Genomic DNA, 18,211 nt, shown 5'->3' on the forward strand with positions numbered 1-18,211 from the left:
TGTGGACCCTGAATAATATGTTGAAAAAATAACCCAAAGTCATTAGATGTACTGACTGAAAATGATTTAACCCTTTAGGATCCAGGAGCTGATGTCTGACGATCAGCGAGAAGCAGGTCGGATTCCACGGACGATAGAATGTGAGCTTGTTCATGATCTGGTGGATAGCTGTGTCCCGGGAGACACAGTGACTATTACTGGAGTTGTCAAAGTCTCAAACGCTGAAGAAGGTTTGGTATAACTCTTTCCTCATTTTGATTGTCCCTCAGTAATTTGTCAGCATCTGTCTTTTCTCTTTTTATGATACTGCTGAATCTCTACTAATTTAGGGAATTCCTTGTTTTTACATAAGGTGAAACTTTTCCTCTAAAATAAATGTTTATTTGTAGCTCACTGTGCCTTTCTTTTACATTCTACTTGAATCTTTGTAGGGAAAATGAAAGTACCAATTATTTGTTATTTTGTGCTTTGAAATTTACAGGTTCTCGAAATAAGAATGACAAATGCATGTTCCTGTTGTACATTGAAGCAAATTCTGTTAGCAATAGCAAAGGACAGAAAACAAAGGCTTCTCAGGATGGGTGTAAGCACGCAACAATGATGGAGTTCTCACTTAAAGACCTTTATGCCATCCAAGAGATTCAAGCTGAAGAACACCTGTTTAAACTCATTGTCAAGTATGTGTGAGGTTATCTGAAGTTTTATTACAAACGTGCATGTTGGGGGTGCTCTTGGCTTAGTAACAAAAAACTAGTCAAAATGGTTGCAAACTATTATTCATGGGCCAAATCCAGCTCACCACCCATGAGCTAAGAATGGTTTTGACAGTTTTTAATAGCTGAAAAAAATCAAAAGAGGACTATTTCATGACCCACAAAATTATATGAAATTCAGATTTCAGTGTTTGTAGATAAACTTTTATTGGAACACAGTGTAGGGGAGGAAGACATTTCCTCTACCCTCTCTGGCTGGAGAACGAATTAAATTCACATGAGACAGAATAGCAGGAGAAAATTAAACAAAGCTTTATAAGATGTATACATGGGAGAGGCTCAGGCAAGCTGAGCAACTCGCCAAAATGGCTGAAGCTGCCACCTTAAATATCATGTCCAGCTAAAGACAAAGGAGGATGTTGGGGGTGGGGGGAGTCAGTTACAGGAGGTTACCAGAAACAGGAATAAGATTATTATGCAGATTTAAGTCCTTGCATTCTGTATTGATAGGAGTTTCTAGAGATAAGGTCATCCCCATTCTTCCTGGCACAGAGAGGGAGGCACCTTTACAGATGGAGATTTCCTTTACAATGTAAATGTCTCCTAACAAAGGGCAAGCAAGTTCTACTTTTCAGTTGCTTTCCTGTCTGCACAGTAACCAGGCCTAAATAATCATCATACCAAAGAGACGTATCTTGGGGTGGCCAATTCCAGGCCCCCACAACAGCCACAGTCATTCATTTATGTAGTGTCTGGCTGCTTTTGACCTGCAACAGGAGAGTTGAGTACTGACAACAGAGAACCAATGGCTCATAGATATTTACTGTCTGGTCCTTTACAGGAAAGTTTGCTGATCTGTAGTTTAAACAATATTTACTGTGTCCCACAAGAAGTTGGTTACTCAACAGAAGAGTAATGGGACTGTGAATTCCAAAGTGATTTCAGTTAGTTGTGTGTATATATGTAGGAGGTGGGTTGTTAAGTTTTCTTATTTTATTGTGGTAACATTCGTATATAACATTAAATAACTTCCAGGTAAACAACATTATAATTTGACATCGGTATATACTACAAAGTAATCACCACCAAAAGGATTTTTACTTTTGAAAAGCAGAGAAGATTCACTTAGAAATCATTTACGTTGAATAAGTATTTCATAATGATGAGGATTATTTTAGGCTGGTTACTTTTAAAACTGCAGATGAGAAGGAGGCTCTGAGGACTGGAATTTGCTTGCCCTTTGATAAGAGACATTTGCATTTGTGAAGGAAGTCTCCATCTGTGGGGGTGTCTCCCTCTCTGCACCAGGAGGAAGGTGGGATGACCTTATCTCTGGAAACTCTTAATGGGGAAGACAAGGATTTAAGTTGTTTACTGTCTGGTAACCTCGTGTAACTGACCCCCCCCCCCCAACATTCTCCTTTGTCTTTAGCTGAAGATAATAATTAAGTGGTGGCTTCTGCCATTTACTTAATCCGGTTTGATTCTTATCTAAAAGTTATTGGACCACCCAATAACCAGACCCTACCGGCACTGATACCATTTTAACAACTCTTTTTACATATTCTTTCCTTTGTCTTGTAAAGAGATAACTCACATAACTATGCCTTAAATTTAGCCTTACTCTTTACCCATGTTTGCAGCAGCAGCAACAGTGGCAGCAGCAGTTTCTCCTGCCCATGGGTCCTGTCCCCACACAGCAGCTCTGGCTGCCCATGGGTCCTGTCTCCCTGCCAGCAGCAGTGGCAGTGGCAGCAGCAGCTCCTCCTGCCCGTGGGTCTTGTCCCCACGCAGCATCTCTGACTGCCCGTGGGTCCTGTCCCCATGCTATTTCACACTATTCTCTAAATAAAAGAGCACTAATGCTAGACCTTGAGAGTCCAAGAAATCTTTCTTTCGACTCCTTGGCTCACCGACCCCGCATCAATATTCTTTTATTTCCATGTTATTGCCACGCAGTAGAGAAGAATGAAAGTAGAGGCACTTTTGCTTTAGTGGTTAGGAGGTTTTTTGAGGACTAAGTTGGAATCCTGCGTTAGCCATTTCCAGTGTGATCTGGGGGACTTAATTTCTCCTTCATTTTTATCATCTTAAAATGGAAATAATAATACCTACCTTAGAAGATTGTTTTGAGGATTAACTGAGATTTTATAATGTAGCTAACATAATTAATACAATGTGCTGTTATTTTGATAGTTTTTTGACAATTTTGGGGATAATTTTGAAGAAATAGGGGAAACGAGAGTGACCAAATATTAGCTGTACCTAAGAGAGGTAGAGAACTGAGGTTTTGAAATGCATTGTATTAGAAAAATTGATCTTGTCATGCTTTCCTGTTTATCTAGGCTGTGGGCTCCAGGAGAATTTGACACTTTTTCTCTCTGCCTGTAATATTTCAATTAGCTGACTGAGGAAAGTATAAGTTCCTCAGGAGTTCTTTGTCCTTATACCCTCAGAGACTTCCTGTGAATAGATCACCATCAAACCTGCCGTGAGAGAGGGTGCTGTGAGCTAGGGTGGGAGTGTGATAGGTGATGGTGTGGTGAGGTCTGTGAGCAGGGGCTGAGGAGCAGCTGGGTTGAGGATCAAAGTACCTCTTTGATTGGTTCCTCTTACTAGTTATAAGTAAAAATGAACATTCGCAGTGCTCCTTCTTCTGCCATACTTGTAGAAGATGAGTTAGTACCAAAATCTTGGTTTTCTTCCCACAGTTTGCTTTTACCTTTTAGTTCTAAGTTTGTGGTTTCAACATCAAAACTAGAGTTTCTCATGGTCCTCCGTTTGTTAATCTTGCAGGGATTGGCAAACTAGGCAGGCTGCCTGTTTTTGTAAATAAAGTTTCATTAGAACACAGCTCCATTTACATATTACATATCATTTACATATTGTTGATGGTTGCTTTCACGCAAGTTGAGTAGTTGTGAGCAAGACAATTAAACTGAAAACGTTTACTTGCTGGTCCTTTAAGAAAAAGTGGGTTGACCCTTGCCAGATTAACAAAAAATGAAGGACCATGAAAGGAGAATGAAGAAGACAGTGGAAGGTTATATTTTAGTTGAGGTTCCTTCAGGATCAGTGATTTGGGTAAGCGTAGAATATTTGGGAGGTGATTCCCAGAGATACTGGTAGGGGAATGGTGAAGTAAGATGGAGAAGGAATGGCAGTCAGTGTCTGGTGCCTTAATGAACAGGTTACTACTGGCATCCGGGGATTAATCCCTCTGAGGCCTCTGGGACACTAGACTGTGTAGAACTAACCTCGGTATTTTTCCACCTAAGGGTCTAGATTTGGGGCTGCTCCTGGGAATATTAGCCACCCCAGCACTTCCAGCCTGCCCAGCCTGTCTGCTGACGATGCTTCTGTGGCCATAGAGAGCCATTCAGCAGACACGTGCAGTGCTTGCTAGGAAGCCAGCAGTGATTATGCAGGAACATGCTGAACAATGAGTGCCAAGGGGATGTGGCAGGACATCAACTTCTGGGTTTATGTAATTAAAAGGGGTGATGATTCTTAGTCTCCTCCTGATTGTATCTCTTCCTCCCTGTCCATTTTTGTTTGTTCCTTGTTTATACAATTGATAAATATAAATATACTTTATATTCATATGTGGTCCTATTTATTCTCATCCTTTGAATTCAACGGAAAAAATGAGATTTTATCTTAAAATATTATGTACTCAGTTCACTCTTTAGTGTCCTTCTTTCAATGACTTGCGTGCACGGGTCTAAAGATGTTTGTTTACATAAAATACAATATAATTCTGTATCCTATAGTGGAAGATCATAATTATGATGCATTTTAAAGGTTAGTAATGTAAAAATATCAACAGTTTACATGGTTACTTTAAAATGCTTTGCAAATATCCTGTCTCCCTTACACAGGCACAATTTTTAGAGCATTCTTCCCTTTATAGATTAACCAAGAATTTTCTGTTAGAATGAAATTTCTTGAGTTGTTTGAAGAGATGCAAATTTTTTATTTTTGTCTCTTTTTGATGCTAAATAAAGCAAGTTAAGCAAATTGTAAAGTATATCTTCTAATACATCAATGAAGTGTAAATTAGAATTTATAAGTTGTATTCTGTTTTTCAGCTCGCTTTGTCCTGTCATTTTTGGCCATGAAGTAAGTATTTTACTTCATTTTTGCTCAAAAATATATAAAATCGACAATGATAAAATATAAGTAGTTCACAAAAAATACCTAGTTTCTGTTGGCCAGTTATGTATATTTTAATATGACTCGTTGTGCTCCGTAAATAAATGATGTGAAAGGCAAACTACAGCCCCTTGTAAGGAAAAGCTGCTTACTGACTAAAGTTAATAGGAATGGGCTTTTTGAAGTGACTCTGGACACTGTAAATGTTAAAGCAGAAGCTAACAAATATTTTTCATTTTTGTGGAATGGATTCATGCCTTGTCAGGTAGGTCTTCACTTAGCGACTTTTAAGATACTGCTCTGATTTTATGTGCTTTCTAGTTTTTGCTTTTTAATCATTTACATTATAGAAGTTTATATTATTAGACTTTCTTTCCTTAGAAAACAAGTAAAGTTCAATCACATTTTGGAAAAAAAACCTTGAAACAAATAAATGTTGTAAACATAGAAGGAGGAGCAGGAGCAGCCCTCTTGCTAGTCATCTTTATGTCTTTCTCACTTCTGGTTTTTCTTTTCTTCTTCTTTCACACTTGAGCTTGTTAAAGCAGGTTTGGCATTAGCGCTCTTTGGCGGAAGCCAGAAATATGCAGATGACAAAAACAGAATTCCAATTCGAGGAGACCCACATGTCCTCGTTGTTGGAGACCCAGGCTTGGGAAAGAGTCAGATGCTACAGGTAGGAGGTCAATCATTTAGTATTTGACCTTTTGCTTATAAAATGCGTGAATTTTCTCAAAGCACATAGTGATTATGCTCCAGAGGATATAGTTTGTCTGGCGGGATAAGTGAATTGGGGTTTGTGTGAGTAGTATGTAACTTGTATCTGACCAACCTTTCAAATTGAGCCAGTCGTCTGTCACACAGGCTGCACGGGCATGCTGATGTGTGGAGACATCAACTATTGTGAAACATTAGCCATTTCTCTAACCCCTTCTTTTGTATCCAGCATTGCTTGGCTAGTCTTTGTTGTTGTGACCTTACCTATGAACAGAGCAGTTCAAGAAAGTAAAGCAGGGTCCCCCATTCTCTCTTCACACAACTACATGCATACTGTACTGGGCTTTAAGAACAGTCTGATAAGGGTAAGAGATTGGTCCGTATACATCTCTACTGCATCCGAGTCCAAAGCAAGGCAACTTCTGTGACCAGTCCATTGTTGGTCCCCAAGAAGTGTCTGCCTCTGCCAATCAGAGCCTGGTGATTCTTCCCTCCAGGGCTTATGATGACCCTAGAAGGTGCTGCTTGTTCAAATGCTTATGGTTTCCTTGGAATGACACTGGAAAGCAAGACATAATGTCCTTTCTAAGAATGCCCATGTTCTCCCTCCATACCCCCGTGCCCAATGTAGAAAAATGTGACCAGACCAGGGGCTTCCTGGCTCTTTGGTAAATTTTAGTCCTATGGCCACTGAATCTTTGTCCAAGTGCTGGGAACCCTGGCTGTGTGTCAGAGTCACCTTTGGAGTTCTTTGAAAATACTGTGGCCTACCCCAGGCCAATTGAATTAAGAGTCTCTGGGTTAGGGTCCTAGTGTCTGTGTGTGTAGAAACCTCCATGGGTGATTCTGATGTGCAGTCAGGATTGAGAACTGCTTTGATCTAGTCATACTGTAAACCCACTGTCCTTTATGACAGAGTGATTGTTTATTTCCTGTGATTGAGTGTTAAGCCAGTCATTTTAATTCCTAATCTGGCATTTAATCCGTGTTTCCATATTTTGTTCCTAACTGGACATACTTTTTAGAAAAAAAATTCTGTTCTGTGCCCTTGCTACAAGCCTGACAACTGAGGCACAGAGTACTCAGTTGTCGGCGAAACAAAGTTGATGATAAAAATGATGAAAAATAAAAAATAGCCAGGATATGCATGCAAAGGGTGCATGTGGGGATCTGAATTGTTACAAGAGTTCTTTTCTGTCCTTTGTAGCATTGTGTGTGTGTGACTTTTGCATTGCAGTCACGGGTTGCTGAAGGACACGGATATGTTCTGAGAAAGGCGTCACTAGGTGGCTTCGTCATTGGGCCAACATCATAGACTGCCCTTCCACAGCCTAGGTAGCATAGCCTACCACACACCTAGGCTCTGTGTACTACTCTTAGAGGACCAACGTCATATACCTGGTCTGTTGTTGACTGAAACGTCATTATGTGGTACATGACTGTATTGAGTTTCTCTCTCTTTATTACTCATCACCTTTGGAATTGATCACAATAATATTAAAGCTGCTTATTCTGAACTGAATATCAAAGATGTTGCTTTCTTGGGTCACTGTCATCTCTAAAAATAGGTACCCTAAAAAGGAAGAGCCAAATAAATGAGGTTACCAGTGGGAAGAATATAAGATCCTTGGAAACTAGAAAGTGGCTGCAACAAACCAATCAGCACATGAAAACCTCACCTCAAACAACAGTAATTAGAAGTAAAATAGGAGCTCAGTATTGGCCTGATAATAAAAATTATAGTTGCCACTTAATTTGGCATCTACTAAATTGCGAGCACCATAATTTCATGATTTCACTCAATCTGCGTAACATGAGGTAGGTGGCATTCATGTTTTACAGATGAGGAAATGGAGGCTTTCCCAGAGGTCGCCTTAGATCACACAGATTGTTGCTAACTTCAGAGCCTGTTCTCTCTCTCTTTTTTTTAATGTATGTAATTTTTTATATTGTACATAATATTTTTATGTATCTTTTTTTCTGGGGAGAGGCTCCATAGATGTCATAAGCTCCTTTAAGGGGTTCCTAGTGAAAAGAAACTCTAAGAACCACTGAAACTCCTCAGTGAGTTCAGTGCATTTATTGTGAAGAACAAAGTCACTCTGAGATAGTTTGGCGAATCAATTGAATGAATAAATGTGGAAAACTTAGATAGATAAGTGAAATTCTGATTCAACTAACATATCAAGTTCCCATTATATACCAGCCATACAGATTATATAGTACTGTTTCTCAATGTAGAATAATATAGGAACACCTTGTAAGAATTGTTGTGTATAGCCAATGTGATAAATTGTTTTTATTATAAAGTTATCCTTATGAGCTATGTGCAAATAGAAAACTTGATGTAACCTCATGCTGATAGCTCTTTTTAAGTATTAAACTGAAAAAATAGAAATTAAAATGTTTAAAATGAATAACATTAATTTTAATGTAACAAAGAATATTATTTTGCTGAGCCTAAATCATCATCATTAATAGAGCACAGATTTATTTTAATTCGGGATACCTGTATTGCTAAGTGATGATTCAATTTTCCCACTAGTTTTCTCTATTATAATTTTTTTTTTTAAGTGAGGAAGATTGGCCCTGAGCTAACATCTCTTGCCAATCTTCCTCTTTTTGCTTGAGTAAAATTGTTCCTGAACTAACATCTGTGCCAGTCTTCCTCTGTTTTGTGTGTGGGATGCTGCCACAGCATGGCTTGACGAGTGGTGCATAGGTCCTCATCCAGGATCAAACCCACGAACCCTGGGCCACCAAAGCAAAGCAGGCAAACTTAACCACTACACCACTGGGCCAGCCCCTATTATAATTTTTTTAAAACCTTTGTTCCAGAATCAAGCAGTCACAATGTTTGACCTTTCCCTGGCATGTATGCATCATTTGTTTCTATTCTTTACTGTGACCCAGGGGAATTTAAGTTTTATAGTTTGGCTCCAACTCAGTTATAACCACAAACAAAAACATGGGCATTCAAATCAGGTGAAAGTATTATATAGTGGTCTTCCCTGTGAACCAAAGTATGGTTATATTAATTTTTAAATTATTTTTGAAATGAAATTTCAGAAATAAAGGTTTTTGATGAGAAATCACAAGATAATCAAGAATATGTTAGTGAGTCACCAGGGATTTGAGAAGCAAAGGTTAAGAGCTTGGGGGTTTAGAATAGCTCAGACCTGGAGTTTCATCCAACTACAAACGTTCAAGCTGAGTACCCTTAGGCAAGATGCTTAACCTCCCCAAGCCTCAGTTTTGTTACCTGAAAATTGTATGTAGAAATATTACTATGCCTTTCAGGGTTGTTAAAATTTTTATGAGGTGACCTGTGTAAATGCTTAGCATAATGTATGGAATGAACCAAACACACAAAAAATAGTAGTTGCTGTGATGATGAAGAGAGAAGCATAGTGATTAAGGGAGCATCTGAGAGGGAAAATGCAAGAAAATGGTAGACTATAAATGGCCATTTAAAAAAACAACACAAACATAAATGTGCTAGCTAGCTGTTCCATATTTTCTGTTAAGAAAGATAAAGCAGGGGACAGCCTGGTGGCATAGTGGTTAAGTTCATGCATCTGCTTCGGTGGCCTGGAGTTCATGGGTTTGGATACTGGACACGGACCTACACACCACTCATCAAGCCATGCTGTGGCAACATCCCACATACAAAAAAATAGAGGAAGATTGGCACAGATGTTAGCTCAGGGACAATCTTCCTCAAGCAAAAAGAGGAAGATTGGCAAGAGATGTTAGCTCAGGGCCAATCTTCCTCACCAAAAAAAAAGAAAAGAAAAGAAAAAGAATAGTATTATTTTTAAAAAAATACAGTTATGTCTCTTAACAATGGGGATACATTCTGAGAAACGTGTCGTTCGGTGAGTTTTTCGTTATGCAAACTTCATAGAGTGCATTTACAGAAACCTAGATAGTATAGCCTGCTACACTCCTAGGCTCTATGGTACTAATGTTATGGGACCACCTTCGTATATGTGGTCCCTCATTAACCAAAATGTTGTTACGCAGCACGTGACTGTAGTGTATTATAGGTGGACACATGGTTTAACTCCAAAGTGTCTGATTATCTGTAAAATAAAATCTTATAATTTAATTTATACATTATCCTTACAGTATATAAAACTTCATTTTGCTCTCTTACTCCTTTTTTATTTAAGAAATGCATCTTGGCAGATAATGGTTCCAAAATACATTCAATGATACTGAAAAAGTTTTAATACCAAGAAATGACATTGGAAATTTTTCATACCTGGAATAATGCCTTTAAAACCCCTGGCTCAATTTAAAAATAGAAGCTGTAATATTAGTGGAAATAAAATGTTGTAAATAATGGAGGGTATGGCATGTGAGTCTGCTAGCCCCACTAAGCCAGGGTTTTTGAAAATTAGCTAACACTGACAATTGAGTCATTTACTTTATAATCCCATTTTCCTCTGACCATTTGGTAAACCATCGTGCTCTCAGACTAACAAATAAGGAATTACCAGTAACAAAAATAATGATCGCTCCTGTTGATAAGCCAGTGCCAGAGGGTCACTTGGGTCATGCACTGCACAAGTCAAGAGCTCACTGTAGATCACATGTGAGTGCTGTCTCCTGGAGTTGTGCAGTGCACAGCCATGTACAGCGGCTTCACATTGGACACTTAGTATGTGCCAGGTACCAGGTTAAGTGCCTCACATACATCTCATTTATTCCTAAGAGCAATATGTGAGAAAACATCTGAAGCCGAGGCTCAGAGAGATCTGAGAGCAGCACCGCCAGTACGTGGTGAGCCAGGAGTAAAACAGGGCTGCCTGACTCCAGAGGTCCATGCTTTTAACTGTTGTGCTACTAACTACCTTGACCTGCTGTAGCTTATTTACCCAGAAGGTGAGCATCATTGAGCCATTTTATTACCTGAAGTTTAAAAAAGCATTGGAGCCTTTGAAATTAAAATGACTACTGACGTTTTTACTATTTGAACTTGAAAATGAAGCATAAAATGGAATTGTCTAGTGTATTCACATGACCACAGACATCAGAGTCAGGCTGCCTGGGCTTGATTGAATCCAGACTTCGCAGCTTCATGGCTGTGAATCACTCACTCTCTCCTGGCACTGGCTTCTACATCAGTAAACAGGGATGTATTGATACCTTCCTCTTACCGTGGTGGTGAAGATTATACAGTAAAGCACTTAGGGCAATACCTGACATTTAGGTACCATTTGTGAGCAATTACTAGTAGCTTTTATTTCCCTTTAACTTTGGCTGATTGTCTTAAACTTTTTGCTTCCTTAGGCAGTATGCAACATTGCTCCACGTGGCGTGTATGTTTGTGGTAATACCACGACCACCTCTGGTCTGACTGTAACTCTTTCAAAAGATAGCTCCTCTGGAGATTTTGCTTTGGAAGCTGGTGCCCTGGTACTTGGTGACCAAGGTAAGAGACCAAAGGGAATAGTGATAATTCTGGGGCTTATGTTTTCTTTTTTAAGACTTTTCCTTTCTAAATGATTTTTTTACATTCTGTTCAAAAGGCATTTGGACAGCACTGTCCCAAAACAGTGAGTTGAGAATAAGTGCCAGAAAAAAATCACTAGAAATACAGTACTATCCTTTTTATTTGTACTGCAGAATTGAAACTGGTACTTAATGTCATTCATTTTCTGAATCTTGCAGCAGATGCAATTATATGTAAAAATTAAATAATCAGGTCAAATAGTTATATAGCTCCCTACACTTCCCGTTTCATACCACCCATCACATTTGTGATCATTTGTTTTAAAGCCTTATAGTAAGTTCCGTGTGGGGTGGGATTTGGTTATCTTGTTGACTGCCATATTCCTATTACCTAGTGCATAGGTGCACAGTGAATACTTGTTACATACATTACTGTTACTTAGTTCAGAAGACTTCTAGATGCCTTGGAACTGAAAAGAAGGTAAATGCTATCCTTTGCTCTCAGAGGACATGCAATCAGAGTGTAGAGCTGTTACTTTAGAATTAGAAGTTTTGCTATATTTTAACTTATCTCATTGGGGTTTTTTTAGGATTTGACTGATTGTTTATAAGAAATCCAATTGGAGGGCTCAGTAAGAAGAGATCTCTAATTGGGCTTTGCTACCTAAGTTTCTCTTTGTGATGGTGTAACTCTATTGAAAAAACATGTTCTTACACATGTGTCAGGCAGTGTCCAGATTCCAGGCCAATTAAGGTCATTCATTCCTTCCAGTTTGGCAGGGACCTCCACATTTCTAAATCCAGTACCTGTCAGCCAGGTCTGACACAGCTGATCACTCCTCCCTCCACGAAATACTTTATCTCCTTGGTTTCCAGTATACTGCAGTCTTCTGGTTTTCTCCTTACTTCATTCAATATTCTTTCTCAGTCTTTGCTTGTTTTTCATCTCTCCACTTCTTCATTTCTTCATTGCTTGGCACCTCAGGGTGCTTAGTCTTCCCACCTTTTCTCTTCTCAGTCTGTACTCACCTTCATGGTGTTTTTTTTTGTTGTTTTTTTTTTTCAAAAAGCCCTCTTATTCTTCTTTTTTTTTTAAATTATATATAGCCTTTCCAGCTTTTTAAAAAAATTTTTTAACTAGGAAAGATTCATCCTGAGCTAACATCTGTCGCCAATCTTCCTCTTTTTTTTTCCTCCTCAAAGCCCTAGTACATAGTTGTATGTTCTAGTTGAAAGTCCTTCTACTTCTTCTGTATGAACCGCTGCCACAGCATGGCTGCTGACAGATGAGTGGTGTGGTTCCGCGTACCTGCAAATGGAACCCAGGCTGCTGAAGTGGAGCGCACCAAACTTTAACTGCTAGGCCATCAGGGCTGGCTCACCTGCATAGTGATTTTATCTAGTCTCATGGCTTTACCTACCTATATGCTGAAAATCTCCAAATTTATATTTCTTCTCCCTTTAGCTCCAGACACATACTTCTTATTGCCTATGCAGTGTCTCCACAACTTTCTCAATCTTAACATGTCTTTTCTGTGCTATATCCTGCATGCCTACAACATAGTGCTGATATATATAAAAGGTATTTAGTACATATTTGCTGAATGAATAAATTCAACAGATATTTATCTGGTTATCATATAGCTCATTAGAAATGACAGTACTTTTGCTAAGTTACTAGGTGAAGAAACGATAAGAGGAGAATACTCATTGTTAAACTATCAGGTTTTCCATTAATTAGAAGTTGAGGGGGACATGGGGTTTAGCTATAGAGATAACTCATGGGATTTAAGATGGAGAATGTTAGTAGCCCACTCCCATCTCTTTCAAAAATAGGTAGGTAAGCCAAGCACTAGGATGGTGAAAGGAGCACTGTTAAAATATGAAAGATTATTAGTTGGCAGAGACCGAATTCTAGAAACAAATAACAGGGTCCTGCTGAAATCTTTACTGAAGATTTATAGGGATAAAAGGAGAACTATAGCTGTTTTATAATATTTCTTTTCTTTATCTGATGAAATGACCAAAAAATTGTTTTTCAGAAAATGACAAGATGTACCAATTGTAGCCAAAGAAGACAAAGAGTTTAAAATTTTCAAAGTTTAAACTTTATGCTTTAAAACCAGGGGTCTGCAACTTTAGTCCACAGGTCAACCCAGCCTTCAACCTATTTTAGCACAGTCCACAAGCCAAAATGGCTCTTATATTTTTAAAGGATTGTAAAGAACAACCAAAAAAACCAAGAACATGTGACAGACTATATGTGGCCCACAAAATGTACAGTATTTTCATCTGCCCCTTTACAGAAAAAGTGTACCAACTCCTGCTTTAAACTTTGAAAAGTGACAGTCAAAGAAAGAAGTAGCTTAACTGTGTTCCTAGCCTGTCCCCGCCTCTGAGAAACTGTACTAGTAATCTTGAGAATTTCCAGTAATACTGTCAATTTCAGAGAGGCATGGCCTGACCTTGAGCTGGTGTGGCTTACTTTGTCGTAAAGTAGATATAGAGGGTTTAAACACAGCAAAGCCCTCTGGAGATGACCACCTAATTTCTTATGATATGAGGAAGAGGGGAGCAAAACGATTGCAAGGTAATGTCAGAGGGTCTCTAGTAACCTGTGGATTAGACATAATGTACCTGGCACATAAAATGCCTTTGTCAGTGGTGGGTCTTCATATTATGTTTAAAGAGGTTAAGTGGTTTCCCAACAGTTGTGCAGTCGATACCTGGTATTGCTGAGAACTGTACTTGAGTCTTCTAACTTTCGAGCCCATGCTTGTCTTCCCAAATCATGCTGCCCTACTTTTCCCAAAAAGCCCAGCTCAAATAGCACCTTTTATGTGAAATTTTCCTAGCTTTTAACATCCCCCTACCCCCAGAAAACTCATCTTGTATAATTAGGCATATTATGCTTGTTGAAATATACTATCTTGAATGTGTATATATCTTATCTCACCTATTTGAATTTAAGTCTTTAAGCTTTTTGAGGGTCACTGACATACCTTCTTCATTTCTGTAACCCCCACAACCATAGTGCCTTGCCTACAGAAAATGCTGAATGAGTAAATACGTAAAAGTTAGTTAAACAAGACAAGTGTTTTATTTTCTGCAAAACAAGCAGAAATTCTCTACTGTGTGACATTTTGTAGTTTTAACTGCTGGAAACAAATGGAAGTAATTTTTTTTTTAAGATTTTATTTTTCCTTCTTCTCTCCAAAGCCCCTTGGTACATAGTTGTATATATTTTTAGTTGTGGGTCCTTCTAGTTGTGGGATGCTGCCTCAGTATGGCTTGATGAGTGGTGCTAGGTCTGCGCCCAGGATCTGAACCTGATAAACCCTGGGCTGCTGAAGCGGAGCACACGAACTTAACCACTCAGTCACAGGACTGGCCCCAGGAAAGAATTTTTAATTTTTTAATTTTTTATTGAATTCATGCTAGTGTACATCAATATGAGATTTCAGTTGTACATTATTTCTTGACTGTCACCACATAAGTGCTCCCCTTCACCCCTAGTGCCCCCCAATCCCCTTTCCCCTAGTAACCACTGAACTGTTTTCTTTGTCCCAGTACTTGTTTATATTCCACATATGAGTGAAATCATCCGGTGTTTATCTTTCTCAGACTGGCTTATTTCACTTAGCATAATTCCCTCTGGGTCCTTCCATGTTATTGCAAATGGAATGAATTTATCTTTTTTCTGGCTGAGTAGTATTCCATTGTATATATATACACCATATCTTCTTTATCCAATCATCAGTCGATGGGCACTTGGATTGCTTCCATGTCTTGGCTATTGTGAATAGTGCTGCAATGAACAGAGGGGTGCACATGTTACTTTGGATTGTTGATTTCAAGTTGTTTGGGTAGGTACCCAGTAGTGGGATAGCTGGATCATATGGTAGGTCTATTTTTAGTTTTTTGAGGAATCCCCATACTGTTTTCCATAGTGGCTGCACCAGTCTGCATTCCCACCAGCAGTGTATGAGAGTTCCCTTCTCTCCACACCCTCTCCAACATTTGTTATTTTTAGTCTTAGTGATTATAGCCATTTTAACAGGTATAAGGTGGTATCTTAGTGTCATTTTGATTTCCCTTTCCCTGATGATTAGCGATGTTGAACATCTTTTCATGTGTTTATTGGCCATCTGAATATCTTCTTTGAAAAAATGTTTGTTCATCTCCTCTGCCCACTTTTTGATTGGGTTGTTTGCTTTTTTATTGTTCATTTGTGTGAGTTCCTTATATATTGTGGAGATTAACCCCTTATCAGATATATGATTTGCAAATATTTTCTCCCAATTGGTGGATTGTCCCTTTGTTTTGATCCTAGTGCCGGAAATAATTTTTTATTGTAGGGTAACTTCCATCTTGTAGGGTTTGAAACTTGACCAAAGGAACATTGTCTGTGTGTGTGATTTTACTGTGATTGTAGGTATCTGTGGAATAGACGAGTTTGATAAGATGGGGAATCAACATCAAGCCTTGTTAGAGGCCATGGAGCAGCAAAGTATTAGCCTTGCTAAGGCTGGCGTGGTCTGTAGCCTCCCTGCAAGGACTTCCATCGTTGCTGCTGCGAATCCTGTTGGAGGACACTACAACAAAGCCAAGACAGTCTCCGAGAATTTAAAGTAAGGCTCTGCAGGTATTCATCCCTTTAGTAGACCGAGTCCCTATAAATCTGTAAGAAAACTGAGGACATAAGGAATAGTTCACGGAAGTTACAAGTTTCCAATAAATGTCTGAAAATATGTTTGAATACTACAAATTAAAACAACAAAGTACCATTGATATCTACTAGATTGGCAAACATTTTAAATATTAATAATCATTATTGGCAAAGGAGTGGGGAAGTGGGTTCTCAATTTAGCATTTTGAAGGACAATTTGGCGTGTTTATCACTGTTTTAAATGTGCATTCTTTTCCAGCCAATTCTACTTTTAGGAAGCGTACTCACAGAAATAGGCAGACAAGTGCACAAAGATGTGTTTACAGGGTGGGTATTACAGCATTGTTTATCACTGCCAAAGACTGGAAACAACTTAAAATGCTCATTGATAGGGAAGTAGTTAAACTATAGAGTAAGACCCTACAGCAGAAAGTGACAGTTAGGAGAATGAAAGCGGCTTTGTGTGTACTGACAGGGGAACATGTCTGTGCTTTTCTGTTAAGTGAAAAGAGCACATTACATACTTATATATGTGGTATGATCCCCCATTCCCCCCAAAAAATGTTTATATTTGTATGCTTTATCTTATAATTTCTATATAATTTCTATATACTGTATAATTTCTATATACTAATTTCTAACAGTTCTGTACAGGTTGGACAAAATGTATGGGAAGGAGAAAATAGATTCAAGTGACGCAAAAGTGAGAAAAACACAAAAGTATGCCTTGTATGAAGAATTGGAACCTAAAATTCCAGTGGAGGAAAAACCCTAATTTCCTAATGTCTACCTTTAATATAGAAATGGTACATAGTAAAGTACACAATTGTACTTTGAAGTTGTGGGTATTTCTGTACCAGCACTACCGAAAAAATCAGTCTATTAGTTTTTCTTAGTGAAATGACGAAGTGCTGTATTAGAAAGATCCTGTTGAACAGGGATCCAGGGGACTTGGATTTTGGTTTTTGGTGGTACCACTGGAACGTCGGTCAACTTCTTTAATCAGTCGGAATTTCAGCTTTTTTGTCTCAAATAGAGGAGTTATCTGTTTGGTAGACTCAGAGAAGATGACTAAGTAGAATACAGCATTTTTATTTTAATGACTAATAGACATATGGATCCCCCTTTAAGAAAAACTTGTCTTTTTGCTTCTAGATGGGCATAGATGCTTTGAGGGACTCAATGTTTTGGTGAGACCAAAGATATAAAAGATAAAGAACTACCTGACTAGATAACCTCTTATGTATCATGTAGCATTCTAGCTTAAAAATTTAATGATCCTAAATCTTAGATAGTGATATAGAACGTCAAGAAGAATTCAGTGGTTTTGATGGTGTGAGAAAGGGCATGTCCTCGACATACCAAAAGTCAGTACGTATAAGGCTGTGCACATGTTGAAAGGCATGTGGCTTAGTGTCTCTCTGGAGTTAGTGGGTGTATTGAATCCAAAAGCTATTGCTTGTTTCCTTAGCCTAGAGCTTGATTTTCTTTTTAAGTTCGACATGGAACTTGAATAGTAAACAATGAATAAACAGTTTTCTAGGTTTTTGTTTGTTTTGATTCCAATCACTGTTTTTTCTTTCTTTCACACCTCTTAGAATGGGGAGTGCCCTACTATCCAGATTTGATTTGGTCTTTATCCTGTTAGACACCCCAAATGAGGATCATGACCATTTGCTCTCTGAACACGTGATTGCAATTAGAGCTGGAAAGCAGAGAACTGTTAGCAGTGCCACAGTAGCTCGTATGAACAGTCAAGATCCAAATACTTCTGTCCTTGAAGTGGTTTCTGATAAACCATTATCAGAAAGACTAAAGGTATAAATGTTTCTTCTTAATCGTTCAGTTTGCTTCTGTTTGAGCGTCAGTGTTGCTAGTTGTAGAACAGTAGTAATAAACTTTCATACCAAAACCTTTCATGTTATAAAACTAGAGTTTATGTAAACTTCAGTTGAAATCATCAAAGTCAACTAGACCGAGAGCTAGAGCTACAGTGTTTGGCTTATTTGGAGAGTGTTTTAGAATGTATTTATCTAAGTAAGTTATTTTAGCAGAAAGATTTCATTTTCAACTAACTTATCCTTGTAATCTTGGGCCTTTTTATCATGCTCTAGGTGGTTCCTGGAGAAACAATAGATCCGATTCCCCACCAGCTGTTGAGAAAGTACGTTGGTTACGCTCGGCAGTATGTCTATCCGAGGCTCTCCACAGACGCGGCTCAAATTCTTCAGAATTTTTACCTTGAGCTCCGGAAACAGAGCCAGTGGTTTAACAGCTCACCAATCACTACTAGGCAGCTGGAATCTTTGATTCGTCTAACAGAGGTTTATTTATTTTAAGTTTATACTTTTTTGGCTTAAAAAGAGGGACAGGGGATAATATGGTTTCTCTCAGTTTTTTGTACAATTGATTTGGTTTTTCTTCTATGCAACATTTTTTTTTACCTTGAGTGACACTTTGGAGACTCCAAAAGTATGAAGAGTTGTTAGGTTAACTA

General features: G+C 38.5%; 1 protein-coding gene across 3 annotated transcripts in view; it reads left to right on the plus strand.

Moving 5' to 3' along the window:
* Window positions 1-18,211, plus strand: part of MCM8 (minichromosome maintenance 8 homologous recombination repair factor) — a 43,406-nt gene that overhangs the window by 16,818 nt on the left and 8,377 nt on the right. For all 3 annotated transcript variants that reach the window (XM_046677938.1, XM_046677940.1, XM_046677939.1), the window contains 8 exons: window positions 79-230; window positions 482-677; window positions 4,805-4,835; window positions 5,404-5,544; window positions 10,884-11,025; window positions 15,481-15,676; window positions 17,313-17,532; window positions 17,829-18,038. In XM_046677938.1, the coding sequence (XP_046533894.1) occupies window positions 79-230; window positions 482-677; window positions 4,805-4,835; window positions 5,404-5,544; window positions 10,884-11,025; window positions 15,481-15,676; window positions 17,313-17,532; window positions 17,829-18,038 (1,288 nt within the window). The remainder of the gene's footprint in view (window positions 1-78; window positions 231-481; window positions 678-4,804; window positions 4,836-5,403; window positions 5,545-10,883; window positions 11,026-15,480; window positions 15,677-17,312; window positions 17,533-17,828; window positions 18,039-18,211) is intronic.

Source organism: Equus quagga, chromosome 12, assembly GCF_021613505.1.
Source record: "Equus quagga isolate Etosha38 chromosome 12, UCLA_HA_Equagga_1.0, whole genome shotgun sequence".
Classification (NCBI taxonomy): domain Eukaryota; kingdom Metazoa; phylum Chordata; class Mammalia; order Perissodactyla; family Equidae; genus Equus; species Equus quagga.